This window comes from Rhinocladiella mackenziei (assembly GCF_000835555.1).
Source record: "Rhinocladiella mackenziei CBS 650.93 unplaced genomic scaffold supercont1.1, whole genome shotgun sequence".
NCBI lineage: Eukaryota > Fungi > Ascomycota > Eurotiomycetes > Chaetothyriales > Herpotrichiellaceae > Rhinocladiella > Rhinocladiella mackenziei.
In genome coordinates, this window is record NW_013550604.1 from 4,062,798 (window position 1) to 4,088,669 (window position 25,872).

The 25,872-nt window shown below is 49.3% G+C and overlaps 11 protein-coding genes across 11 annotated transcripts; 6 read left to right on the plus strand and 5 right to left on the minus strand.

The window, feature by feature from the left end:
* Positions 1 to 35: 35 nt before the first annotated feature.
* Z518_01431 (uncharacterized protein) lies at positions 36 to 2,388 on the plus strand (the record flags this gene model as incomplete). The annotated part of the gene is made up of 2 exons (XM_013422031.1): positions 36 to 66; positions 467 to 2,388. The coding sequence occupies 2 exons, from the start codon at positions 36 to 38 to the stop codon at positions 2,386 to 2,388; spliced, it is 1,953 nt and encodes a 650-aa protein (XP_013277485.1).
* Positions 2,389 to 2,661: 273 nt separating this feature from the next.
* On the plus strand, positions 2,662 to 4,175 carry Z518_01432 (phosphoglycerate dehydrogenase; the record flags this gene model as incomplete). The annotated part of the gene is made up of 2 exons (XM_013422032.1): positions 2,662 to 3,002; positions 3,065 to 4,175. The coding sequence occupies 2 exons, from the start codon at positions 2,662 to 2,664 to the stop codon at positions 4,173 to 4,175; spliced, it is 1,452 nt and encodes a 483-aa protein (XP_013277486.1).
* Positions 4,176 to 5,027: 852 nt separating this feature from the next.
* On the minus strand, positions 5,028 to 5,884 carry Z518_01433 (uracil phosphoribosyltransferase; the record flags this gene model as incomplete). The annotated part of the gene is made up of 3 exons (XM_013422033.1): positions 5,028 to 5,079; positions 5,136 to 5,666; positions 5,721 to 5,884. 3 exons carry the CDS (start codon positions 5,882 to 5,884, stop codon positions 5,028 to 5,030), a joined length of 747 nt encoding a protein of 248 aa, XP_013277487.1.
* Positions 5,885 to 6,596: 712 nt separating this feature from the next.
* Positions 6,597 to 9,351, plus strand: Z518_01434 (uncharacterized protein; the record flags this gene model as incomplete). Its single annotated transcript, XM_013422034.1, has 2 exons — positions 6,597 to 9,035; positions 9,082 to 9,351. The coding sequence occupies 2 exons, from the start codon at positions 6,597 to 6,599 to the stop codon at positions 9,349 to 9,351; spliced, it is 2,709 nt and encodes a 902-aa protein (XP_013277488.1).
* Positions 9,352 to 10,181: 830 nt separating this feature from the next.
* On the plus strand, positions 10,182 to 10,914 carry Z518_01435 (uncharacterized protein; the record flags this gene model as incomplete). The annotated part of the gene is made up of 4 exons (XM_013422035.1): positions 10,182 to 10,236; positions 10,290 to 10,429; positions 10,484 to 10,612; positions 10,672 to 10,914. The coding sequence occupies 4 exons, from the start codon at positions 10,182 to 10,184 to the stop codon at positions 10,912 to 10,914; spliced, it is 567 nt and encodes a 188-aa protein (XP_013277489.1).
* A 1,916-nt stretch (positions 10,915 to 12,830) lies between these two features.
* Z518_01436 (serine-tRNA ligase) lies at positions 12,831 to 14,552 on the plus strand (the record flags this gene model as incomplete). The annotated part of the gene is made up of 6 exons (XM_013422036.1): positions 12,831 to 12,862; positions 12,914 to 13,014; positions 13,065 to 13,135; positions 13,195 to 13,356; positions 13,406 to 13,915; positions 13,968 to 14,552. The coding sequence occupies 6 exons, from the start codon at positions 12,831 to 12,833 to the stop codon at positions 14,550 to 14,552; spliced, it is 1,461 nt and encodes a 486-aa protein (XP_013277490.1).
* Positions 14,553 to 15,000: 448 nt separating this feature from the next.
* Positions 15,001 to 15,910, plus strand: Z518_01437 (40S ribosomal protein S1; the record flags this gene model as incomplete). Its single annotated transcript, XM_013422037.1, has 3 exons — positions 15,001 to 15,014; positions 15,080 to 15,190; positions 15,262 to 15,910. The coding sequence occupies 3 exons, from the start codon at positions 15,001 to 15,003 to the stop codon at positions 15,908 to 15,910; spliced, it is 774 nt and encodes a 257-aa protein (XP_013277491.1).
* A 581-nt stretch (positions 15,911 to 16,491) lies between these two features.
* Z518_01438 (uncharacterized protein) lies at positions 16,492 to 17,536 on the minus strand (the record flags this gene model as incomplete). The annotated part of the gene is made up of 2 exons (XM_013422038.1): positions 16,492 to 17,251; positions 17,334 to 17,536. 2 exons carry the CDS (start codon positions 17,534 to 17,536, stop codon positions 16,492 to 16,494), a joined length of 963 nt encoding a protein of 320 aa, XP_013277492.1.
* A 371-nt stretch (positions 17,537 to 17,907) lies between these two features.
* On the minus strand, positions 17,908 to 19,510 carry Z518_01439 (tryptophan-tRNA ligase; the record flags this gene model as incomplete). The annotated part of the gene is made up of 5 exons (XM_013422039.1): positions 17,908 to 18,494; positions 18,547 to 18,680; positions 18,730 to 18,845; positions 18,898 to 18,978; positions 19,028 to 19,510. 5 exons carry the CDS (start codon positions 19,508 to 19,510, stop codon positions 17,908 to 17,910), a joined length of 1,401 nt encoding a protein of 466 aa, XP_013277493.1.
* A 319-nt stretch (positions 19,511 to 19,829) lies between these two features.
* On the minus strand, positions 19,830 to 22,122 carry Z518_01440 (uncharacterized protein; the record flags this gene model as incomplete). The annotated part of the gene is made up of 12 exons (XM_013422040.1): positions 19,830 to 19,887; positions 19,941 to 20,163; positions 20,214 to 20,438; positions 20,487 to 20,526; positions 20,574 to 20,787; positions 20,837 to 20,889; positions 20,941 to 21,065; positions 21,108 to 21,317; positions 21,374 to 21,578; positions 21,629 to 21,674; positions 21,722 to 22,015; positions 22,073 to 22,122. The coding sequence occupies 12 exons, from the start codon at positions 22,120 to 22,122 to the stop codon at positions 19,830 to 19,832; spliced, it is 1,743 nt and encodes a 580-aa protein (XP_013277494.1).
* A 1,563-nt stretch (positions 22,123 to 23,685) lies between these two features.
* Positions 23,686 to 24,822, minus strand: Z518_01441 (ribosomal protein S10; the record flags this gene model as incomplete). The annotated part of the gene is made up of 2 exons (XM_013422041.1): positions 23,686 to 23,885; positions 24,006 to 24,822. 2 exons carry the CDS (start codon positions 24,820 to 24,822, stop codon positions 23,686 to 23,688), a joined length of 1,017 nt encoding a protein of 338 aa, XP_013277495.1.
* Positions 24,823 to 25,872: the final 1,050 nt, after the last annotated feature.

Genomic DNA, 25,872 nt, shown 5'->3' on the forward strand with positions numbered 1-25,872 from the left:
CTATCAAAAGACTCGGATACATAGATTCGTCGACGATGTTCAGCGGAGGTCTTTGGGGTGCCATTGGTAAGTAGTGACTTCTTCGTCTCTCCTTTATCCATATGATTTCCATCTCCTACAATGACGCAAACGGTTTATGCCATGGCAATCTCGCTTTGCGAATGTTGTCCCTTGTATCTTGGCCATGAACACCTGGCATGTTGAGTCATTTCCAGCGTTTCGCCTCCGTTCCCGAAGAGCAGCCAATCTGTTTACCCGACAATGGGTCGCGTGCAAGTGACCAGACCAAATTTGCAGAGCTTTTCCAGCCTCCATTGATGGAATTTTATATCTCTCTCAGCTACATCCGGCATCATTTCTTTATTTCTCAATTCATCACGGGACGCCCTCACTTTCATCTACTCCTTTGGTCAATTCCCAGATTTCTGATTCTGGATTACCGCGCTCTTTCTCTAACATGTGACAGCACCAGGCGGAGAGTCTCTCCTAGACAAGGAACGCAATCCACCTGCCAAACCAATCCCTCTTGAATTTCCCAGCTATGTCCCACCACGGTGTGGTAGCCCATTGAGTCGGCGACATATGAGGACTCTCTGCAGAGATCTTGTATCTATCCGCAAACCGCTCGATGTCCAAGATTCACATGTCACACACCTCAACATCCAGCTCAATGAGAATGTTTCGCTGGCAGAGATGATTCCGAATAAACATTTCGAGTCACGGCCATTCTTATATGACAATGACTTGAGTGCTATGCTCACCGAGCTTGAAATTGATAATGAAGACGCCTATCGGGAGGTCCTTCGACTTCCGCCACTCGAAGGCAGGAAGAAACCACGCTTAACGTATTCAAGGAATTTTTATGCAAGTCTGGAAGATATGTCTCGATATTGGGATGGCAGCAAGGACAATTATTACGAGGTTGATGCAAACGAAGCAGAAAACCCGGCTACAAAACCCACCAGCCCGAATGCCGACAACGAGCAACAGGGTCCCAGACTGGAGGGCGATGTCGAAATGAAGGATGCTAGCGGAAACCCACAAGTGTCTCAGGACGGCAACGACCACAATTCAAATGACAATATCGCGACCGACACCGCCTCAAATTCGGGTACAGTCGAGATCCCCACTCGGCCGAAATTGAGGCCAGTGTACAAAGGCCATCGACTTGGAAATGGTGAGCAAATGAGTCCGGGCACAAGAGTGGCCGCTGTGCGGAATCTAGTCAAGATGGCCACGCACAAATTCAATTGTCGAGATTACGAGATCAGCACTCGGGAAAAGTTCAGAATACGAAATATAAACCTCCCGTCGGTCTACTACAATTTTTGTGTAGCAAAGTTACCGGCTGATGTAAAGCTTGCGAGAGCAAGAATGGTGGAAGGCCCGCTGATAGCAGTACACTGCAGGAGTGAGGTGAGATTCAAGTCGAGGGACGGGCTCTTGGGTCCGACAAGTGATTTTGTGGGCGAAAAGTACGACCTGTTCCGAGAGGTGGGTGGTTTATTGATGCTTGCCAAGCAACGGGCTCGGGAAGGGCAGAAGCTGTCCAAAGAGCCACGAGAGGATCAGTGGTGGGCTATTAAGACACGCTGGGGTGGAGGCGAAACCAAATGGGGCCAGCTTGCTAACGAAATTTTCGAGGATGAAGACCCAAGTTGGAGCCCCGAAGAGCGGCGATTGCAGCTAGAGAAAAGAGCGAAGGAGGAAGGAGAACGGAAAAGGGCAGATGCAGCTTCTGCAGCTGACTTGAACAGCCTCAAACCAGAAGACCTCATGTCGAACACGTCAGCAAGCAATGAACGTCCGAAAAAGAAAAAGAAAAGCGGCGAGGACAATGCTTCGTCCAAAGACAAGGCGGAGTACAAGGACGGGAAGAGGCTAATGTACACTCCGCCTCTCCGCCGCAAATGGTATCAAGACTGGTTGAAGATCCGACCGAATTCCCCCAACTGGGACGAAAAGATCATTTACAAAAGGATCGGTATGCAAAATCAGGAAAATGGCAAAGGTGGTTGGGACGATGTTTACATGATCTCTTCCGTAAACCACCATGCGTGTGTGTTAAGGATGAGTGTGCATGAAAAATATCTCGAATGGCTAGAGACAGGGAAGACATTGCAAGAGCATCGAAAGGCGCCGGGCGAGCATGCTTCTGGTCCTACGTCGGACACGAAACAAGAACATGTCCTCTACGTGAGCAGGAGTCAGTGGTATGATCTCTTTGACATCGAACAGCGCAAGGAGCTACTGGGAGGGATATGGAGGCTCCTGTGCTGGATCAATCGAGACGAGCTTCCTAGGGAAGAGTTTGAGAAGATGGAAGAGCTGAGGAGGAAACAGCAGCAGGATAAATCGAGCAGTGATCACCGGATGGAGACCCGGTAGGAATCGACGGTACATTGCATGTTCTCAACAGTAGACCGCCTCGTGAGTTTTAATATGGTCCCCAGTTCAGCCAATAGACAGCCGGGACCCATCGAACGAGGCTGAGTCAACGTCATAGCCCGACCCGCAAAAATTGTGGGGAACGGCGACTTTAGACTTGGGTCAACAGCTTTTTTTGCGCCCGTCGAGTCATACTCAAATATCTTTCTATATGATCCATTTCACCTCTTACTCTACCGCTCAACGAAGTCTCTCCCAAGCCTCTCTTCAGCTATGCCTGCCTCGGCCCTCACCGAAAACATTAAAATCCAGGAAAATGGCGAGAATACCCTGCATCGAGAAGTCTCCCGCAGTCTGTCCTTGAGTACCTCTCCTCATGATACCTTCCACCATCGCAAGATGTCGATGGGTATGGAGGGCACTTCGCCCAACTTGAGAAGAACAACGACTGGGCCTATGCCAAAACACCTGAAGCCGTTTCGAGAACAAGATATCAAGATCCTGTTGCTGGAAAATGTCAACCAGACGGGCAGAGATATTCTACAGGGCCAGGGGTACCAAGTCGAGTTCTTCAAGTCCTCCTTACCCGAGGATCAATTGATTGAGAAAATAAAGTATGTCCGGACCCCTCTTTGTCCGCGTCTCATTGAGAAATCTCTGACCGTTTTTGCTCCAGAGACGTTCATGTCATTGGCATTCGCAGCAAAACGAAACTTACCTCTCGCGTCCTCGCCGCTGCAAAGAACCTTATTGTGATCGGGTGCTTCTGCATCGGAACAAATCAAGTTGACCTGAAATATGCCGCCTCTCACGGGATCTGTGTCTTCAACTCTCCCTTCTCCAACTCCCGCAGCGTCGCCGAGCTAGTCATCTGCGAAATCATCGCATTGGCCCGTCAACTGGGTGACCGCAGCAATGAGATGCACCGGGGAACTTGGAACAAAGTCTCGGCAAAGTGCTGGGAGATCCGGGGCAAGACACTCGGCATCATAGGCTACGGACACATTGGATCTCAACTCTCGGTGCTTGCAGAAGCCATGGGCATGAACGTCATTTACTATGACATTGTCAACCTGATGGCCATGGGCACAGCTCGACAAGTGCCTACGCTCGACCACTTACTCTCGCACGCAGACTTCGTGACGTGCCATGTCCCTGAGCTGCCAGAGACCATGAACATGATCGGCGCACACGAGCTCGGTACCATGAAACAAGGAAGCTACCTGATCAATGCCTCGAGGGGTTCTGTCGTCGACATCCCGGCCCTCATCGACGCCATGCGAGCCGGCAAGATCGCCGGCGCCGCCCTCGATGTCTACCCGGCCGAACCCGCAGGTAACGGCGACTACTTCACCAGCAACCTCAACTCCTGGGCCGAAGACCTACGGTCTCTCAAGAATCTGATCCTGACCCCTCACATTGGCGGGTCGACGGAAGAAGCCCAGTCCGCAATCGGGGTCGAAGTGGCGGAGGCACTCGTCCGGTACGTGAATGAAGGCGTGACCGTCGGCGCCGTCAACATGCCCGAAGTCAGCCTGCGCAGCCTAACTATGGACGAGCCCAACCACGCCCGCGTCATTTTCATCCACCAGAACGTCCCTGGTGTGCTGCGCCGCGTCAACGAGATCCTCGGCGACCACAATGTCGACAAGCAAATGACAGATTCCCGCGGCGACGTCGCCTACCTCATGGCCGACATTAGCAATGTCAAGGAAACTGAGATCGCGGAGCTGTATCGTGAATTGGAGAGCCTGAGTGCCAGGATCATCACCAGGATTCTTTATTAACGAACGGGCACTCCTCTATCCTCCTGGGGTTGAAAACAGTAAGGACATGCCTCGCCAAATAACCAACGTTATGGTGTTAGGAGTGCTTTGTGGAATTGAAATGAGGTAAGATGCAAAACAAAACGAGTGATGATGGGAAACATAGACCACAAAAGAAAAACCCAAGATGCTAGATTTTAACGATGTCGATCCAGACTTCTTGAAGATCCAGCATTTTAATTCGACAGAAGGCCGGCTTCCAACTAGCTTACAGCTTATCCCAGGTTCTTATTTTTTTGGGAGGGGTTGGAAAAATGTGATGTGTTATTCGTCGAGAACGACTTCAACATCAGGACACATAATTGATTCAACAACAGCAAAAACGGAATATAGGAAAAAGGGGACACAGAAAACAAGAGCTATAAAGAATTTGATTGGGTTAGAATGCATCTGGCATATTGAGTAGCTCATCTGAGGAATTCGTCCTTAGTAGCATGATGGAAAGTACGTTCTCAAGAACTCCCTTCTGTGTGTCGACTGTATGGGGATCTGAATGTTCTTAGCTTCAAAGAACCCCGGCATCTTTCATTGTTGTGAGTGTTTGGCCGATGCTGCCATGTTATATTGAGATACTCCGAGCCAAAATGGAGATCCATGCCCCCTTGGCTTGACCTGTTGTTCCCTTATCCTGGATCATTCTAACCAATGGAGAAATTGTGGTAGTTCAAGGTCCAGGGCTGATGCCTCGGGCGAGGCTGACTCCTCCATCGTTATACATTCTTGGAATGTCCTGAGCTCAGCTGATGAAATCGTAGCACAGATGGAAATGCAAATGGCCCGTGAATCCTTGCGACCTTATAAAACCTTCATGATTCAAAGAGTGTAGAAGCGATCACCAAAGTCGCCCAGGCCAGGGACAATATAGCTACATAACTTAGCTTCCCAGCATCGGAATAGAAATGAAAGAGAGTCATGACTTACTTTCGCTCATTTAGACCTTGGTCCACGAAGGCCGTAACCACCCTCACCTTTGGAACCTTGTTTGCAAAGTTTTCGATGCCATCAGGACTAGCAATCAAGTTCAAGAACAGGATTCGTTCTTCAGGGACGCCCTTGCTCTTCAAAACTTCAACGGCCATGATGGCACTGCCGCCAGTAGCCAGCATCGGGTCAAGGAGCAATACCCATCGGCTCTTGATATCCGGAGGAAGCTTTTCATAGAAGAGTTTTGGCTTGCTGGTCTCTTCATTCCGCTGAATCAGGATCTTGCCAATTCTGACCGACCGGCAACATTCCCTCAATCCTTCTTCCATTGACTCGCCAGCTCTCATGATAGAAACACCACATATCTTGCCTTCGAATTTCACGCCCACATAGTCCTTCCCCACGGGAGATGTGACCGTATGCGTTACGACTGGCAGGTGATTCAGGCCTTCTTCAACCAGGAGACGGATGATACGATTGGAATAGAAGATAAAATCAGCTCGGTCGGTTTCTTTGTCGCGGATCATGCTTGAGAAAATTGTTAGCATTCGACCCGCACCATGAGATACACAGTCCACCCACGTAAGCAGAGCAATGAGCTGTGGCGTTTGAGGAAGTACATGAACATTCTCATACGGCACATCTCTCGACACAGTTGCTGTTGGCTTCTCTTCCGCAGGACGATAAGATGGTCCAACTCCCACCGCGGGCGATTGCACCCCGTTTGTGCGCGGAGCCGATGCCATCGATCTCAGACGGTCTGCAGAATAAGACAGCTCGCTCGCCAGTAGGAGAGGAGGTTCCGGGTGTTCGCGTGACCGAGGAGAGAGTTCAATGCAAAGACCCGTTCCAAGGAATGTCTCTTGTCTGGCGCCGTGTGCGTGATTGATCGTGATTGGACAGTGGCTGGACAGTCACTTGGGATCGTTTGTTTGGAACGATATTCTTGGATACAAGAAAGCTTCACGCACGCATACTGCAGGTCAAGTGAAGACAACCCCGGAGAGGGTGCCTCTTTGCAAAAAGCTGACGGAGTACGAGGTCGTCAGCCAAAGATAATGCATTCATTAGCAGCGCAGGTTGCAGCCCGCCGGACCCATTGGGGTGACAATTTGTCTCCCCACTTCGCAACAAGCGAAAGAACATTTTGTTTATGCTTGACATCACTCCGCATCTTTCATCCCTGGCGACCGAGCGCATGTAACCAAATCCAGGTCAACTCCTGGGAGACTATTTTGCCGGCATATTTCAACAATTTTCTTCCCCACCTCCTGCAAGACCAATATTCATATTGCAGCGATGTTTCAAGATTGTATTGAGCAATGTATCCTACCATGATGACAGCCTATCGACATGTCGCGAACACAACATCTCCGAATGCGCTCCTGCTCTAAGATAAGAGAAAGAGAGGATTGAATGAAGAATAATCGTGGAGGTGACCACTCTTTTACGGCCATCATGGACTTCCCAGCAGCGCGTCGGAAGATGAATACATATGGCAAAGGGGCGAGGAAGATTTTCGTCCATGATCTATTTGATGCCGGTGCGTTACCATCACACGACGTAAAGCGCTCAACGACGGATTTATCGGCACCAACCCTACCAGAGCAGACTATCGACACATCTTCAGGCGGACAGACTGAATGCGCAGTTGGAAAAGCAAAGGAATCTATTTCTAATGATCAGACAGAAACAAGCAAAACTACGTCTTCGAGCGTAAACAGTTCACCGCCATTGTCGCCGAAGGAGATGTCGAAACTGTCAATGTTCGACATCCAATCCTCCGAGGACGAAACATCGAGAATCAAAGCCAGGCCGCCCTCAAAGAAGAGAAAAGTGATACCAAATGAATTGAAGACAAAGAATGGTCCTAGACCCGGAAGATTTGATGTTGAATCAACACTCCAAAAAGCATTGAAAGGACAGCCGACGATGACAAAGACCTCGCGCCATCTAGGTGGAAGTAAGGAAATGCAAAGGGCCTCCTCGAAGACTTCCAGCGCAATGCAAGCTACAGGAAGCACAAAGTCGAACAAAAGGACCCGTAGATTGAAGCTCGCCCCGGAAGCACCGACGGAAAGGGAAGGCACACGAATGCTGAGAAGACCAGACAGAAGTGCTCGTGGGAAAATGTCACGCCCCAGAATCCAGCGAGTTAGCAGTGGTTCTTCTGCACAACTTTCAGATGACTCCATCCCATCACGCTTGTCACGCCAGAGCACTCCAAAGCGGAAAAGAGATGTTTCAGATGATGGCGTGGTGAATTCACCAAGCCCCAGTGAACTCCAGATGAAGTCTTTGAGATTGACACCGGAGATCCATTCGCCGAATTTTAAAATTTCCACTTCTGATGAAGAAATGACAGAGCCGAAACCTCCTGTCCAGGGCCCACGCAGAGGCCGGACGAGGCTTATTGATAGACTGGATGCCCCTCGCGCCCAGAGTATGGACAAAGCAACAGCGGGGCCCCCGTTGTTCTCAGAAGAAATGTCAAAGCCTTCTCTCAGCCAACCTGTTAGCGGCACAGCCTCACCTCGTAACGTCCATGTGGATTTCTCGTCGGGCACTTCAAACGCGGATAACCAGCCCCCAGGAGGACCAGTTGTGGGCCCACCACCTCGCCAGCGTGCAACTTATGCAAGGCAACGGTCCCACCTTAGCGACATGGTGGACAGCTTGGACAGCCATTCTTCGTCACAACCAACCTTTTCTCAGCAAGGATCTTTCACTAGTTTAGCGTCACATATGGAACTGGACATGGAAGATGGTGACGAAGCAGAGGGTTTTAGTCAGATCAAAAGCATTCACGAATTAAGAAGAGGAGGCGCTATCAGGAAATTCGACCTTGACTTGCATACCATTTTAGAAGATATCGAATCAGAGTCGAAATCATTACGCATCCAAGGCCTATTACAACTCATCACCAAACTCAAAGACCTCACTTTCTTGCGACATTTCCAGGATTCTGGTAACTTTCAGCGCTTGACGGAATGTGTGAAGGAGGGAACGGACGGCATTACGGCTACGTTGATTGCATTAGTCTTTCTGGATATGATATCTGCTGGGCATTCATCTCCCAAGGCCTTGTCACAGATTCTGAGGGCGCTATATCGCACTCCCGCACAACTGATCTCAGAACGAAGGTCACTGTCTAACTTGGCAAAATATCGAACACAGAATATCTCCAAAATCCTGGTTAGAGACATCACAGGATTTGAGGAGCAAAGATCAAAAGATACTAAGCAGTCTGGCCTCTTCGTCGGCCTGATCGTCCTCAGATCCATTGAGGGAACTTTGCGGAATCTGATCCATCTCAAGGAGGAATTTCCAAGGCTTCCTCCGCTGCTGCTTGATGAGATTCTCTCGACGTTCATGGAAACCCCGGGGGACGTGGTTGAAGATGGCAGACGAGAGAATCACGTGGAAAGAGTGCAACTATTACTCTCATTGTTGGAGATTGCCTGCGCCAATCATCAATTGGCTTGGGATGACCTATCGACATTTCGTGTCCCCGAGCTCGGGGATAGCGTGGCAGGTGTCATGCTCAGTGCTCGCCATGACCAACCACAGATCGAACACTCATGCCTTCGACTAATTGTGAGCCTAAGCAACAACGAACCGAATATTTGCGAAGCACTCACGGATGGGAGACTCATCACGACCGTTTTCCAAGTCATCGATGACCACTTCTTGCGGCTGGCGGGCCTCGCGGCCCGGGAGCAGGAGTTTGATCATGCACAGCTCGAATCTGTCATTTTAGCAGTTGGCTGTCTCTTGAACCTTGCCGAGTGCGCAGATGCAGCCAGGGAGAAGATGTTGGAGTTGGTCCCGGGTGGTAAGAGCCTGGTTGATCGACTGGTGGCCATATTTAATAGCCATGTTGACCAAACCTCTGAGGTACGTGGAAATTGAGAAGGGAGAAGACAATGCTAATCGATTTCAGGCCTTGACCATCGATCAGACACAAATCTTGGTGGCATTTGGTTATATTTCGGCGTTGTTGTGCACCTTGTGCTTGAACTTGCGAGCTTGCCAGCGGATCTCACAATCCATCAATGGGGAGGGACTTTCACAGTTGTTCGAGGCAGCAGATATTTTTGTCGACCACCTGCAGACGGTTGAAACTGCTCTTGGAGATGATGGGGGCCCGTCATCAGGATTTACGGCACGATTCTCAGCTGTCCTTGCGACGATCAAGCTGCAGGTGGCATGATACCTTTTTTTAATGACAGGCCTTTTTGGAAAATCGCATGATACGATGACGGTTGGAAACGTGGCGAGTTCGATGGCAGAGCATAAGAGAGGAAAGCTAGGGTCTTAAAACCCCTTGAATACTTTACTAGTTTGCTAGACACCAAGCGCTGACACAATCCATCATAGCCAGTGACTAGCTGATTAGCCGATGGTTGGTACGCTGGGGGTTCATCCGTTGCGCATCCGTTGCGCAAATGGAAAACGTCAGGAGAGGCGGAAGGCTTGATGATTGGCTGCGGAGCGGCAATAGACGAAAATTCCCCGCCACGGGTTGATTCCTGGTTGCAACTCATTTCTCTCTGACGCCTGAACCAGCGCGGCGAGCAAGAAAGAGGACAAGATGCTGTCGTCCTGGTTGTCGACAAATGTCGGTGAAGTTGGCCAACATCCGCCCTTGCCCCAACGATAATATCTTCAGATCGACGAACAACAACAACAGCTACACATACGCGTAAATCCCTCTCGACTGCAAGGACTTGCATGTGCTTCGAGCTCACGGTCATCCTATCTCAGGAACTTGTAGCTCCGCAGCAGCCGTTGTCCTTTCGAATTGCCATTACATACTACTTTGCTCATTTGGTCCGCATATTCTGGGGCCATCCCATGGCATTGCCTTGTCTCTCGCTTTCTACCTAAACCATATCTCTTTACCACTTTCCCTCATTCGTGCTTGGACTGGGCCAAAAATTCCCGAAGCTTTTTCTGACTTTTTGGATCAATTTTCTTTGGCGACCAACACCCGGTTTTGGGGGGCCAACCATTCCGTCTCCTGCAAACATCCACACAACCATGGCTCCCTCGGTCAAGCAGCGAAAGATCGCAATTTTGGGTAGTCGATCCGTTGGTGCGTGCTACAAGATGGTTGCGGGGGGCGAAAACAGGCTGACCTCGGCGCAGGCAAATCTTCCCTCACAGTCCAATATTGCGAAGGCCATTTCGTAGAAAGCTACTACCCTACGATCGAGAATACATTCAGCCATGAGATCGTCTACAAAGGCCAGACGTTTCTCACAGAAATCATCGACACCGCGGGACAGGTTTGGCGGACGTGCCATAGCCGGAAAGAAACCTTCGCTGACATGTAAGATTAGGATGAATACAGTCTTATGAACTCGAAGCTGTATATTGGCATCCATGGATACCTGATTGTGTATTCGGTTGCCTCCAGACAATCATTCGATATGGTCAGGATCATTCGGGACAAGTTGTTGAACCACCTCGTATGCTCCTGCATCCGTCCAGCTCGAACTTATACTTCCGTCATTGACCTTTGCTCTAGGGAGCGGATTCGGTACCTATCATGATTGTTGGGAACAAGAACGATGTCGACGCCAAAAAGCAACGAAAGGTCACTGCTGAAGAAGGGCAAAAACTTGGACAAGAACTGAATTGTGGGTGGATTGAAACCAGTGCTAGGAACAACTACAATGTGGCCAAAGCATTTGAGCTCATGATTGCCGAAATCGAGAAGTCGCAAGAACCCGACAAACCTGCTGGCGGAGGCAAATGTGTTGTGATGTGAATGAGAGATGAGATACCTGACGAGTTTCATTGAGAATACAACATGAATTGGGGGGGATGGTCAATGGAAATATATGATTTCGGCGAATTTGTTTTCTGACGTTGCATGATTGATTGGGTGTCTCAATAGGATAGGATAGGGTCAATGGCGTTGTGCGGGTTTTCCGAATTGCTGTGATTCGAAGAAAAGGCCATAGAGAGACACATGTCAGGATAGATGGAGGGTTGTCTTGTATTATCAATCGTTTGGTACTCATTGTTAGCTTTATTATGCGATGGGTTAAGGGGGAATGATTGACGATCATGACTACACTGCTGGTGAATTGGTCACGGGGAGAGATGAGCCAGGGCTGGTTCGTCCGCCTCTTCCAACCTGTTGTGATGATCAAGCTCGATTTCAGATCGTCGTGTTTGTCCCGCAGCCGACCTGCATTCGTCATATTGCACGTCCAATCTCAATCGACAAATTCATCATCAGTATGAATGAAAAGAGAACAACTTGAGAGACGAATGATTTGGGCAGCATTGAGCAGAGAAAAAAAGCAGCGGGGGCAAAGTCCCCCAAATGGTTTAGCTCAAAAAGGTTGAGAAAGATCGCTGCACCGACTAACAGTGCTTCTCTTTTCCACACCGAGGATCACCAGTACGGCCACAGGAGAAAGAATTGGGTCTCTCTTCTCGATGCCTCAGTCATGACAGGATTCCAAAAGCAATGGAAACAATCAAGCTCAAATGACTAAGGAGACATGTTTCAACACCAAAAAAAGGAAAAAGGAAAGGGGTATATCAAGTTCTGCCTCCGCCGCATCCATTAGCTCTGCATGAAGGTAAGGGAGCATTGCGATGTCAAGAAAAAGCCAACGCGACATTCAAGTAGCCTCTTAAAAGGCAAGCCAGGTGCAATCGGGGATATTCTTCCCTGCAAGAAGGGTGTCTCGATGTCGCGTTATTTTTCTTGCAGGATTCATTTATTGAAGTTCACGATGCTTTCTGCGACCCCGAGAAAAATGTCGCACTTATGAAAGCATGATCGCTCTAAAGAGTATCGCAACAGTCAGTCAGCAAGTACGATATCGAGAACAACCAGAGAAGTTCTCATTGAGTTGGGCCAATGGAAAGACAGGAGTACGATCCAGGGACACATCTAGGTTCATTGGGACAATGAGCCGGAGGGAGAAAGGTGCTCGAAATCCACACTGCCTATATGTTTTGGCAGTCCTTCTATCTGAAATATCAGCACTGAGCAGTTAATATTCAATGTTCTCTCTACCTTCTTGCTGGCCCTGTGCCTTGAAAGTTGACACATATCTCCAGAGTACATTGAAGGTTGATTTCTCAGTCCATCTGGGTGGTGTCTCTTCTCTGGTCAGAAGGCGTAAGAACGCTTCCAAAAAAGACATCTTGAGACAAGGCTGTGGATACGTCTTGTGGTAGAGGAACAGCCACGCATAGGTTTGGTTGCGCATTGCACTGAGTCATCATTTAGCCGCCTCGACAGGGCCCTCGCAGAATCGCAAGCAAAGACATATGCGGTGTGGAAAAATGAGACGGTTTAGCATAAAAGAATTTGATTGGAACAGAATCCTTGGGGTTCTCCTCGTTCCGGTCTTATCGCACATTTACGCAGTAGCTTTTGGACGGGCGTAGCAGATGACGAATCTTTCAAATCGAAAAAGGGTTCGATAAAAGGCTGTTTGGCTAGGGAGGGCGTCTGCCAGATGTAAATTCGACACAAGTTGCTGGCCAATTTCGAAGTGACTCACGAGGCTCCGAAGTTTCGTGGGGTAGAATATTTCATTTAGGGGCGTCCTCCACACGTGCAGTCAAGAAAAACACACCCCCCCCCCCCGGCAACTCGCAGCAACGCGGTAGATCTAGTTCCTTTCCTTCTGCCTCTTTGTATTGCTTATTGCCATCATGATCGAAGTTCAAGATCTCATCACCTCAAGGTGAGAGGTGCACGAGTTGCTCGGGTAGTCATTAGCTTACCGACCCTGCAGAGGAGGAGATCCCAAAAAAGTCATCGACAGTTTGCAAAAGAGATACGCTCCCACAGAGGTCGTCGACGAAGTCATTGCCTTGTGGAACGATGCATATCAGAGTCTGTCACGTCGTTCTCTGCGAGAATTTTGCAACTAATTTGAGATATAGCGCGGTACAAAGCTACACAAATCGGCGCAAAGATCAATGCCACACAAAAAGAGATTGGCAAACTAAAGAAAGTCGGTGGAGAACACTCACTGCTTCTACGAACCCCCGAGACTGACGAGACGATCCTCAGGCAAAGCAAGACGCAGATCACTTACTTCAAGAGAAGGCAGACCTCGAGAAGGAGAAGAAGAGCGTTGAAGATGCGGCCGCAGAGAAGGAAAAGCTGAGAGATCGCAAGTGCAAGTTGATCGGCAACTATGTACATGAATCGGTACCAGTCAATGATAACGAGGTTAGAAGATCACGGCTCCAATGCAGACAAGACACTCACAGCGGGTTAGGATTTCAATGAGATTATAAAGAAGTGGGCTCCTGAAGGCGTCGCGCCCGAGAAGAAAGACTGTCTCTCACATCACGAAGTCATGACACGCGCAGAGGTCTACGATGGTGAACGAGGTGTCAAACTGGTAGGACACCGAGGCTATTTCCTACGGAAGTGGGGCGTTCTTCTCAACCAAGCCCTGATCAATTATGGCATACATTTCCTCGTCAGCAAAGGTTATGACCCGATCCAACCGCCATTCTTCATGAAGGCCGAATATATGGCCAAGACAGCACAACTCGAACAATTCGACGAGGAGCTGTACAAGGTCATTGAAGACAAGGACTCGGAAGACAAGTACCTCATTGCAACCTCCGAACAACCCTTATCCGCCATGCTTGCAGACGAATGGTTGACTGAGAAAGATTTACCTATGAGATTCGCCGGTTACAGCTCATGTTTCAGAAAGGAGGCCGGTTCTCACGGCAGAGATGCTTGGGGTCTATATAGGATACACCAGTTCGAAAAAGTGACGATTGTTTCCCATTTCCCAGGGCTGATGGCATACTGATGACTCGCAGGTTGAGCAGTTCTTATTTGTCAAACCCGAAGACTCATGGCAGGCACTTGAAGACATGAAGACCATTGCAGAGGAGTTTTATCAATCTCTGAAACTGCCTTACCGAGTGGTCGTGATCGTCTCAGGGGCCCTGAACAACGCCGCGGCGAAGAAATACGACTTGGAAGCTTGGTTTCCTTATCAGGGCGAATACAAAGAATTAGTCTCTTGTTCAAATTGTACGGACTACCAGACTCGAGAACTCGAGATCCGTTACGGACAGAAGAAAGGAGCCATCGATGCGAGGAAGACCTATGTTCATGCCCTCAACGGAACACTGTGCGCGACGGAGCGTACTCTATGTTGTCTCCTGGAAAATTATCAGAAAGACGATGGATTCGAGGTACCAGAGGTGCTCAGAAAATACATGCCACCCGGAACTCCTGACATCATTCCCTACACCAAGGAGTTGCCCAAGGATTCGAGCTCTCAAAAGACAAAACAGCCTGCGAAAGCGAAAGCCGATGGAGCTCCTGGCGGTGGACCAAAGCACAACATGCCAACAGCGGAGAATGTGGCAGATAAGATGAAGGACATGAGCGTGTGAGACAATGCATTGCATGAGATGAGGTGATGATCCTACGAGACTTGGGATGGATGTAGAAGTCAGCGATCTCGCATGATGCCTGCGACTAAAATCGATACGATGGGTTAGATAGAGCCATGACATGAAAGAACAAGCCGACTCTTCAGCGGTACGAGAATATGAATACGCGTTGATGCGTAGAAAAGAAGATAGATGAACCACGGTAAGTTCAGGGCTTCTCTAAGTTCCCGGTAGCCGCTAAACCTGCGAGACGCACAGTGCCAAGATTTCACCCACGTGACTGAAATTGCCAAGACCACACGAAGTTCTCTCGTTCTGTGTTTTGCCCACAAGCCGCTGCTGGAAAGTTTCACGCTTGACCTCTCCGCCAATTCAACCGCACAGCAAACCTTGCGACAAGAGACGATCTATCCTTTTCATTGCGAAAGATAGACTACGGGTCGCAATCATGGCTGTTGGCAAGTAAGTTGGCTTCCTCACAGCAGGATTCAACTTGGGAGGGGAAATTGACAACGTCTTTTCTACAGGAACAAGCGCCTTTCCAAAGGCAAGAAGGGTCTCAAGAAGAGAACCCAAGATCCCTTCACCCGAAAAGATTGGTACTCCATCAAGGCTCCATCCACCTTCAACCAGCGAGAGTACGTCATGACCCGAGAAGAAAAATATTCCAATGGAGAGAAACAAACGTGGACTTACAAATTTACAACAGTGTCGGCAAGACCCTCGTCAACCGCACCACTGGTTTGAAATCAGCCAATGATGCTCTAAAAGGACGGATCTTCGAAGTCAGCCTGGCCGATCTGCAAAACGATGAAGACCACGCATTTCGCAAAGTCAAGCTCCGAGTCGATGAGGTACAAGGCAAAAACTGCCTGACCAACTTCCACGGCTTGGACTTTACATCGGACAAGCTGCGATCGCTGGTTCGCAAGTGGCAGACCCTGATCGAGGCCAATGTGACCGTTAAGACGACCGACGACTACCTGCTCCGCCTGTTCGCGATCGCCTTCACCAAACGCCGCCCCAACCAGATCAAGAAGACCACATACGCGGCATCCTCGCAGATTCGCGCCATCCGCAAGAAAATGACAGAGATCATCCAGCGCGAGGCCACTTCCGTCACCCTTGCTCAGCTCACGGGCAAATTAATCCCCGAGGTCATTGGTCGTGAGATCGAGAAGAGTACTCAGGGCATCTACCCTTTGCAGAACGTCCATATTCGCAAAGTCAAGTTGCTCAAGGCGCCCAAGTTTGATCTTGGTGCTTTGCTCGGTTTGCATGGTGAGAGCACACAAGATGATTCAGGTCAAAAGGTCGAGAGGGAATTCAAGGAACCTGCGCCGTTGGATAGCGTGTAAACACCGAAAACGTTTGTGATGGTGTGGATTGTGGAAATAGGCGTCGATGGGGGAATATGCATCAATGAGGAGGGAGTAAAAAGAGATAAAAAAAAAAAGTCCTCAACAAAGGATATAAAGGACATGAAGATAGCAACATGGAAGCTTATCAAGAAGAAGCTATGTCATGGAGTGATGAGCCCTGAGTTGAGAAGCATGAAGGTCATCGTCACATGTCGAGGGAAGTAGAGCCGAAGGAGGAACGTGGAAGCTTTATGGGCTTTTATGAATGGGCCCGTAAGGCGCAGAGAAATCAATGATGGACTATGCTAGATTTAGCATTGGGCATAACATACTGCTAAAATTACAATTTGAAAACCTAGAAAAATTTCAGTCTCTGCTGTCTGATCAATCCGTCTGTGTGATCAGGCTATCCCTCCTCGACTGGATCTATATGTTGGTACAGTTCGGCAGTATCCCCTGGTCTTATCTCTGCTCTACCCACTAGAACAGCGTACCAATTCTATCCCAGCGTAGGTATGCAACATCTCTCTTCAACAACACCGCAATTCTTTCCTCCAAGAACTCCTTCCTTCTTCTTGCTACTCCTCATCAACAGCCCTTGTGATCCACTCCGCTACCCCTTGCCTAAACTCCTCAAACCGCTCACTCATAACCCAATGCCCACAATCACAATCCAACAGCTCAAACCGCGGGAAAAATCGCCCAATAACCGGCAACGTCTCATCAGCAACATAATGGCTTTTCGTTCCCCTCACAACTAATGTTGGTCCCTCAAACCTCGCCGTGTCGGGTTCTTTGAACGGAAAGTCTGCCATCGCAGGCAGTGACCTCGCCAGCGTCGCGAGTGGTATCCGAAAGCGCAGCTCCGTTTTCTGCACATGGCGATGGTCGCCTGCATGATGCACATGCGGCACTCCGCCGGGCGGAGTCTTGACCAGGTTTGTCAACAGGAACTGCCGAATAGCGATGTCCTTTTCGTATTTCGCTAGGATCTTGTCTGCGTCGCTCTGTCGTTGGATGCGTGGTCTGTGCTCTTCGATCTCTCGCATGGCGGTCATGTAGGTACCGAAGTCAGATTTCAATGCGGCGTCCACGGGCGCATTGTCCACGGGAACCAAGGCCGAGTAGGACCCCGGTGAGCGCAGGGCGAGGGTCATGGCGACCTTGGCGCCCATGCTGTGTCCAATCAGTGTGGGGCGAGGGATCTTTTGGGTTGAGATGAAATGTTCCATATCCTCGGCCATCGACGTGTAGTCGTGCACTGGGCTGTGGGGGCTATCGCCATGGTTGCGCAGGTCGACGGTGTAAACTGGTCGGGAGAGGTCTTTCGCTAGGGCTCTACAGTGTGCACAAATTTGTTAATCTTCTTTGGTGGGCCGTTAAATGCAGGCTTTGGGCAAGGAGAAGGAGACGTCCTTACTTACTCATGGTGCGGTTATTTCGCTGGGACCCAAAGAGACCATGCATAATGATTATCGGCGGACCTTTGGCGGTGGTAACGTCGGGAGGGTCGTGTCGGTGGAAAGCAAGCTCAACCACGTTGGCATCGCGGAGAGGTTGTACGTTGGAGAAGAGTCGGCGGAATAAAGGAGCGTTGGGACGGGGAACGTGCAGTCGGCGCATTGCACGAGGAGAGTAGCGAAGAGGAAAGACAAAGAGGTATACAGGTGGTGGAATGGAGAAATAGGTGATTTATTGTGAGGTGAGTTGAGCTCGTATCCTCCAATTTGTACATGGCTAATTTTGCTTGGCCAAATGACGTAACCCTGGCGTTTCCCCTTTCTCTGAACATCCCGGCCTCAAAGATACAATTCAATTCTCCTCGATCTCCCCCAAATACAGCCTCACTGTCGCAAACTTCTTTGGTCCAGAGCATCTTTCCCATATGTTCTTTGGACGGATGCTCATAAATGCACGACACCGTCACCTTCGGTGTTTCAACTGACATTCCTGCCTGTGGAATCGTGATTATTCCAATCGTGAAATTATATATTTCATCCCGGTGACTTGGTCCTTCTCCGTTGGGGTTCCACAAGTTCGTCGCACCCAACGTCAAGAGCAGTGTCTGAATCGTCATCCATTCCCCCGACTTCGAATCCCCTCCGAGGGTCGGATAGATGAAGGGCGAGTAATCCCAGAGAACATTGGACGTCTGTAAGAGTAGCCGTTGCCCTCCGCCGTGCCTTTATGGCGCCTTTGGTCACCTCACGAAACAACTGGTCGTTATTCGGCTGCATAAGATCCAAGAACTTTTCGCGGATGCCTTGCAACGCCTGAATAACTTCCCACGCGACCTTCTCCTTCATGGCACGCATGCTCAAAGAACTCATGTCTCGTGCAATAAATTCGGATGGTTCCGAGGAATTCGTGGTATATTTCAAGATGTCAATCAGGTTGGACACACCTGGTCGCTCGACGGGATCATAAGATATTCCCGGTGTGGAATCAGTCACAGCACCTTTGATTTTGGCGTATATCTCTTCGGCACTATCGGTAATGAGAATCTGTGACTTCGGATCTGGGTCGGATTTGGACATCTTCTGTGTAGGTTTTTTAAGGGACATTAATCTTTGAGCCGGCGCTGAGTTTCTGTTAGCAGGAGCCACTAACACGGTGTTGGTCGGGAGCCGCACATAACACGGGAGCAGGGATCTTGAAAATGGTCGAACCCCAGCTTTCTTTAATGTGGGAGTTAAAGCTCCGGGCCAACGTTCGAGCAAACTCAATATGCTGCAGTTGATCATGCCCAACAGGCACCAAGTCCGCTCTGCTTAACATTAGCAATAACAGGCAGGCTTCTCCGGATGATGACTGACTTGTACAACAAGATATCAGCGGCCTGAAGCACCGGATATGAGAATAACCCAAGCTTGAGCTTTGCTGTTGCTTCATCACTATCAAGATTGACATTATCTGGAAGGTTCAATTTGCTCTACGTTGCTCCTTCAGCACACTGGCAGAGACAATGCTGGCATTTTCCTCACCTTCCATTGGGTCATTCGAGATAAATAACCGGTAGATGCAATAGTGCTCAGAATCCACATCAACTCCGAATGACACGACACCTGTAGACTGGTCAAATGGATTGGGTGAGTGATCACCAGAACACCTTACATCAGATTGAAAGAAAACGCTCGTTTTGTCGGTATTGCTCAAGCCAATTGCGAGTAGAGCGGCGTATGATTCTTTTCTTTGGCGTAATCGCACGGCGGGTGGAGTGTCTGCGGTCAAGGCATGCAAGTCCACAATCGAGTAATATTGTCGGACCGTGTGATTGCCGGCCAATTTTGGATCTTGAGATTGGTCATGAAGTCGTTTCCATTGCCGCAGTGCACCGAGATAGTTTCCGAGATGGGGAACTCCAGTAGGTTGAATTCCAGAGAAGACTCGTCTCACCCTGCGCCTTCGGTTTCTTGCGTCAGGAAAAATGGCGTCGGAATCGGATTCTTCTAACCAGTCTGGCTCTGTCTCCCACTCAACTTCGGGTCCTTCATTCCATTCTTCATACGTGCCGCTGGCCTTATTGCTGAGAGGGCGAAATTGGATTTTTCGTGGCGACAAAGACCTCACAAATGAATTTCGAAGACTCAGGGACATTGCATCAATCAAATGAGCGTACGCGTACAGAATGCACGCCAATGAGGATGCTTCAAAGAAGAATGTTGAGGAGTAAGAAAAGCTCAATGGCACGACGTGCGAGTTTAAATACATCCAGTACAGAAATATACCTGCCAAGGCCATTCGATAGAGGGTATATTACGGTAATTCCGTAATGTCAATACGACAAGTCGTTGTCTCTGTTTCAACACCGAACCTTCGACCACCGTATTCATGATCATTCATCTACCAAACATGACTGGTGAATCGCAGCCTGCTACCTCTATGGCCTTGAGCTCTTGTCTAATTCCACGAATTCTTATGCCTTGATCCAGCTCTGCTTGACCAGGTCCGCAGCCTTTTCCCCGATTCCGTACCTAATGCGCGTTCGTTAGTCACCGTCAACTTCGCACCAGGAGATTCTTCATACGCTGGCATTTGAGTATGGCCGCCATGCAAAGTTGGCATCACACTGCAATCTGCAACCCTGAGACCTTTGACTCCCCGGACTTGAAGCTTTTCATCAAGCACAGCCATCATATCATCACTTTGTCCCATCTTACAAGTACCGGCGGCGTGATAGCATGTCGTTGCGTGCTGTTTGACATATGGGATCCACTCTTCTCGACTGGTGAATGCATGATGTGCCAAATCTAGATGCGGGTTAGTCTTTGGCATCGTGGCAAGTCAATGGTGTATTTACTAGGAGGCCAGGAGCCTTTCACGACGTTTTTGGTGCCGGCTCCTTTCATGACAACCTCGTTTCCTAGACTACACCCTTCGGTGAGAACCAGCAGATCGAGTGGGTCGGAGAGATAGTTGCAATCTATCACTGGGTTCTCGAAGGGGTCCGTGGACTTCAGCGTAACCGTTCCCCTCGATCGTGGTGAAAAGAGCTCGGTGATCATTGCAAAGGCATGTTTCTTGTCTAGCCACAGTGAGTGATGTCCTGTACTTATCATTTATCGAAACTCACCGATAGGGAAATCAGCGTATTGTTTTGGGCCGCCGTATAGCTTATCAAAACGTTAGCGAGATGCGACATAGGGAGACGGCTACCAACCTCGGTGGTGAAAAACTCAACATGGGGCTGCTTTGGAGTTAATCCCATGGGATCACGACCTGGTTGTCTCTTTGCCTCTTTCCACAATGGCTCATCTTTTAGTCGATCATCAAGCCTTGCGAAAGCGAAAGAACCAAAGGGGAAGGTAGCAAGAATTCCCTCTTTCTTCTCTTTATACAACATATACGCAGCCATGGCAGCATCACCGTGGTACCTGCAACTTCTGTCAGCTGAGCTCTTTTGCCGAGTATGCCTTCCCATACACCAGATAGTCATTCGTCAATCCCTCCTCGGTTTCATAAAATGTGAAAACAATCTGTCAAGTTGTTAGAGGACAGGAGCGGGGAACGAGATCACAATCACGAACGAGATGATCCAGTAGGTTCTTTCCCACTCCTGGAGAGTCCACTAGGCACTTGATGCTCAATTGTTCCAATTCCGTTTTGGGACCAATTCCGGATCGAAGAAGGATTGCTGGTGAGCAATATGCACCTGGGAATGTTAGAGATGATCTGTGCAGCTCCCGAACGTAACTACCTCCGGAGACAATGATTTCTTTCCTTGCCTTGACGTCTCTTTTCGCTCCACTCTTGTCAACGAGAGTCACACTTGCAGCTTCAGGTTGACCGTTTCTCTCCTCGAAGTTAATCTTTTCCACCAGAGTCTCGACCACAATGTCGATATTGGCCCGGTGGTGGTCATTTGTCACAAAGTCAGCACCTGTGGTTCGAATACCTTTGTGGTCTGTATGATCTGTCAGTTTGAACTCAACAACACGCCACGTGTCTGCTGCAGCATACGAGTTCGAGGAACATGGCCACAGCCATGTGGAGTTTCCCCATTGCTGAACATGTCATGGACCAGGGGCATTCCCATGGATTCCATCGATTCTAGCAACAATTGGGATATTGGTGCTAGATCGTGTGGTTCTGTGTGGAGGGGTCCATCATAGCCGTGTGCCTTTTCGTCGACTTGGAACCACGGTTTATTGTGGAATGTCTCGGCCTAGATATCATCAGTTCAAGCTCCTCAATACCTTGGTGGATCAGCCTGACCTTGCGCATATATGCAAACATTTCTTCACCTGACCATCCTGGAAGGCTGGGCCTCTTAGCCAATATAGACAAAAGAGATTCATCCATCCTTACTTCCAATCATCATAGTCCTGTTTGCTTCCGCGGATACAAAGTGTTCCGTTGACACCAGAAGAACCGCCCAGAAATTTGCCTCGACTGAGCTTAACTCGTCGGCCATCAACGCCCTTCATGGGGGTAGTGACGAGATTCCAATCTGTTTCACAGTCTAAGTTCTTCGACCAACCACCAACCATGTGGACATTCTCAAGGTCTTTATTGTGAGGTCCGGCTTCGACCAGGAGAATTCGTGCATTTGAGTCCTCGGCCAGTCTCCCGGCGACAACGCAGCCTGATGTACCACCTCCACTTTGGACAGCGAAGTTAATTTGTTGTTGAATGTTGAGACCTATCCCGTTGACTTACCAGACGATGAAATCGTATTCATCTTGTTCAGTCAATCGACCCGGAGACATAATGGCAACCGAGCCTACAATACAAAGAACTACACTAGAAAAGGGGTGACAGAAAGAGAAAAACAGATATCACTCGGCAGTGAGACGCAAGAGATATATTTTCGGCACATCCCTTCAACTTGGACCCCGAGGAATTATTCCACCCTGTACGCTCTGAGCCAACTCAGCATATGGCCCAACAAAGTCGTTCAGCCGTCGAATCAGACATGCCGGCTTCTCTAACCTCTAGCCAAGATCTGGGGCCACCCCCGCGAAATGGGCCAATCCCCACTGCTAAGCCGAAGAGTGTCAGCTTTTGAACGGAAGTACTGTGGATATTAAAGCTATAGACAATAAGGCAGCGCGGAATCCATTCCTCCTCCACTGCCTTGTTTCCATTTCCCCGCCAAATCGAACATACGCTATTTGTTGCAGGAGCAAGTCAAATCAAGTGACACCTGCGGTCAATTGCCTTCTTCGACTCACAGGTAGTAGTGTCAGGAATGTTGACTAATGGTCGCATTTTGATGTGGAGCATCGGCTGAACAAATCTCTGAATCAGGCACACAGCCTTCCTGGACTCAGTTTACATAAGGCTGAGACCCAGATTTTTCTTCAACGCTGATTTCGTTGGTCTTACGAAACTTGTGAGAGAAAAATCCAGCAATGGTATCCTTCCGCATTTGGAGAAACCCACTCTCTAGAAATAAGGCTACCATGAGGCGATTCGGCGTCTCGCCGGCTCTACACACGCCACTCCTGATCATCTGCCGGATTTCTTGCTACTTGTTGTGCTACATCACCCGCATCCCCCGGATCTATTTGCCATAGAAAACTACAATCGCTGTAGAACGAGACGACATGTGATATATAACACCTGATTCGCGGAGATGTTAACCAAATCGGAAACTTTATATATGGGCTGCCTGTCTGGCCTGATACAGCATTCCCTCTGAATGGAATATACACACCTTGTCCATGCCTCCTTCTCTCTGCTTCTGACGAGAGATACTCTTTTCTACCAATGCGTGAAAGCTTAAGTCCGAACATGAGCAAGGGCAGATTGCAGGTCAAGGCAAAGCAAGAGGGTCAGGTGTAAATCGCGTATCGTCATCAGTTTAGCACTCCTGGTGCCCCATGAGAGTATAATCTGACGGAGTCGTCTTCTCAGATTCGGACTCAGCCTGACGCTGGCCCTTATATCCGAGAAGTCGATACTTTGTAACCGATAATTGAGAAAGGCATATTGCGCATCGCGTGCTCAATCCTTCTTCCACCCCATGCTAGGGAATCCTTCTCTTGTCCCTGTGTAAGATATGATGCGTGGCTAAAGGCAGAAAAATGTACATTTGAAAATACAATGTATACATAGGAGAGCATATCCGTAGTGGTGCAATCCAACATTCGGCCGGGAAATATTCATAGAGATTGCTTTTTGTACCAGGAGTCTGGATCCAGGCTGTACGTCCTTTCCATGCCACGGAAGAACGCATGTACTTCTGTTCTGCTCTCTCCCCAACATTGTCACCTGGAAGATACTTATGTCCACCTCACGCCAGCTCAAACCCCGCATTGTGGAAAGAGTCAATAAGGGTCTCCATAGACTCTGGATTTCTCCCTGACCTCGGTCATACCCATGCCAACATGCCGATGGCCCTGGTTATCCATCAAGCGACCCAAATCATTGCGCTGGCCATCATGTTTGTTAAAGCCAAACAGGCGCAACTTATCATCGAGTTCATTTTCCAGCGATATAAATTCCTGGTCCATTTTACCAGCGACGTCTAAAGTTTTTCCATGTTAGCATCAGTCAATGGACCCCCTCCTGGGGGGAGGAAATTGTAGTCTCTAGCGTTGGAAGGGCGATAGGAGGGTGGAATTGAACAAAAGAATAAGGCACATACCAATCCCCTCAAATTGCCACACATTCGCCTTCATGCCCACGCCGTAGAATTGCCATTTACGCAGAAAGGCCAACCAAACTTCAACGACGCTGGGCTCGCCGTCAAACACGGTTATCAGCCTCTTCAGCGTGATCCGCTCAAAGTTCTCCTGCGCTTTTTTGTTCACGAAGTTACTTCTCAGGAGGGTCCAGCGCTCGGTACGCCGTGGAAGAGGGGCTGGTCCAGTGCAGGGCAGACCAAGATAGTACGCGGCGCGGACAGCGAAGTCGGCGTAGAACTCGAGATTGCGCACGCTGTAGCTCCGCAGTTGGAGAGAGGCGACTGGGATGCCATGTGTCATGGGGTGTCGGAGCGGTGTACGGTACGCGGCGAGGACATTGGGGGGAACGAGCGGTTTGAGAGGTTGTTCAGAGGATGTTTCTTGAGATGGTGTTTGCCGTGACTCGGACTCGATAGGAGAGGCGTCTTTCGTTGCGGAAGCATTTTGTAGGCGCTGTTCGACTTTCTTCGCGGCTTCCCTGACGTCCTTCAACGAGGGTCTTGGGGCTGTAGGTGGGTCGACTTCGACCTCATCGTCCAAAAACCCTTCATTTTTGTTCAGGTCGGGCACTATTCCTGATCCCGGTTCCGGGGTGGGGAATCCGGCTGTGATGTCTTTTGGGGGGATGTATTTAGGTGTGCTGGAAGAAAATTCACGCGCAGATAGTCTTGATCTGTGGGATTGTATTATTCGAGGCTGCGGGCGCAGATGGAGAGTTGAGGTAGCGGTCTGCATTGGACTTGTATCAGCATTTCGTTGTTGGCTCGGGGCTTTCATTTTCTTCCATAGCAAGAGGACGGTACATATTCATTTTCAAGCAACATGAAATAGGGTAGAGAGAATCCTCGTACCTTGCAAGGTCGACACGCTTCAATAGCTATCCGGACACATCGTGGTATGGACATCTTGCCTACCACCAGCGGGGAGCTATGGAAGCTGAGACAAGGTCAGCTCCCAAAATAGGCGCTCGATGTGGGAAAAAAAGATTCTCTTCTCCCAATAGCACCACAGGAAATAAATGCACTGTTCAGATTCAAAATCCAAACATTGGGAAAAGTTTCCTTTAGCGGTCCTCACGTGAGACCATGCTGCTTTAAACATTGCCTGCTCCCACTATCCTGCCGTCCTTATCTCCATAAACCCAGACCCAAAATTAGCAATACTTGACGGGACTGTTTCCAGGTCCCTTTCATCAACTTTTGGCATTTGTGGCCTCAATGCGGGCCGAAATAGCCTCCCATTCAGGCTGTATGCCGCCAAGGACGAGACTTGTCAGGAGTACCGAAGTCAGGACAGACAATAGACAACCTACAGAAGCAAGTAGATATACTGTACACATGCGGAATGCAGCCAGGGTTCGTCCCTGTGTAATATGGATTCAACGCCTAGAGAGCGAAGGCTCCTTGCAAGCAGTAAGTATATAGGTGGCGGATACCTTGCCTCTACCTACGCTGGCAGTACACCAGCGACTAAGTACAGCTATCAAAGTAAGGCGAGCTCCTGGGACTTTGTTGTTTCCGGACCCTTGTCGCCATCAGCCATACTCCACTGCGAGGGAGTCAACGACTAATTTACGTTTGTCTCGACTGATGATACTTCAATATTTCTTACCAGCTTCGCACTCACATTATTCCCGCAACGGTCCACAAGAAACGTTTCATTGTGCTGCGCTGGCTCCATGGCAATCACTCAGCAGTCGTTGATGTGCTTTCTACTACTATACCGATCGAGGTGTAGGGTAAGCATATCCTGAAGTTGATATCCCAACCAAATCCACCGGATACCGACGGGCACAAAAACAAAAGTCGCCAGGCCAGCGGGAAATAT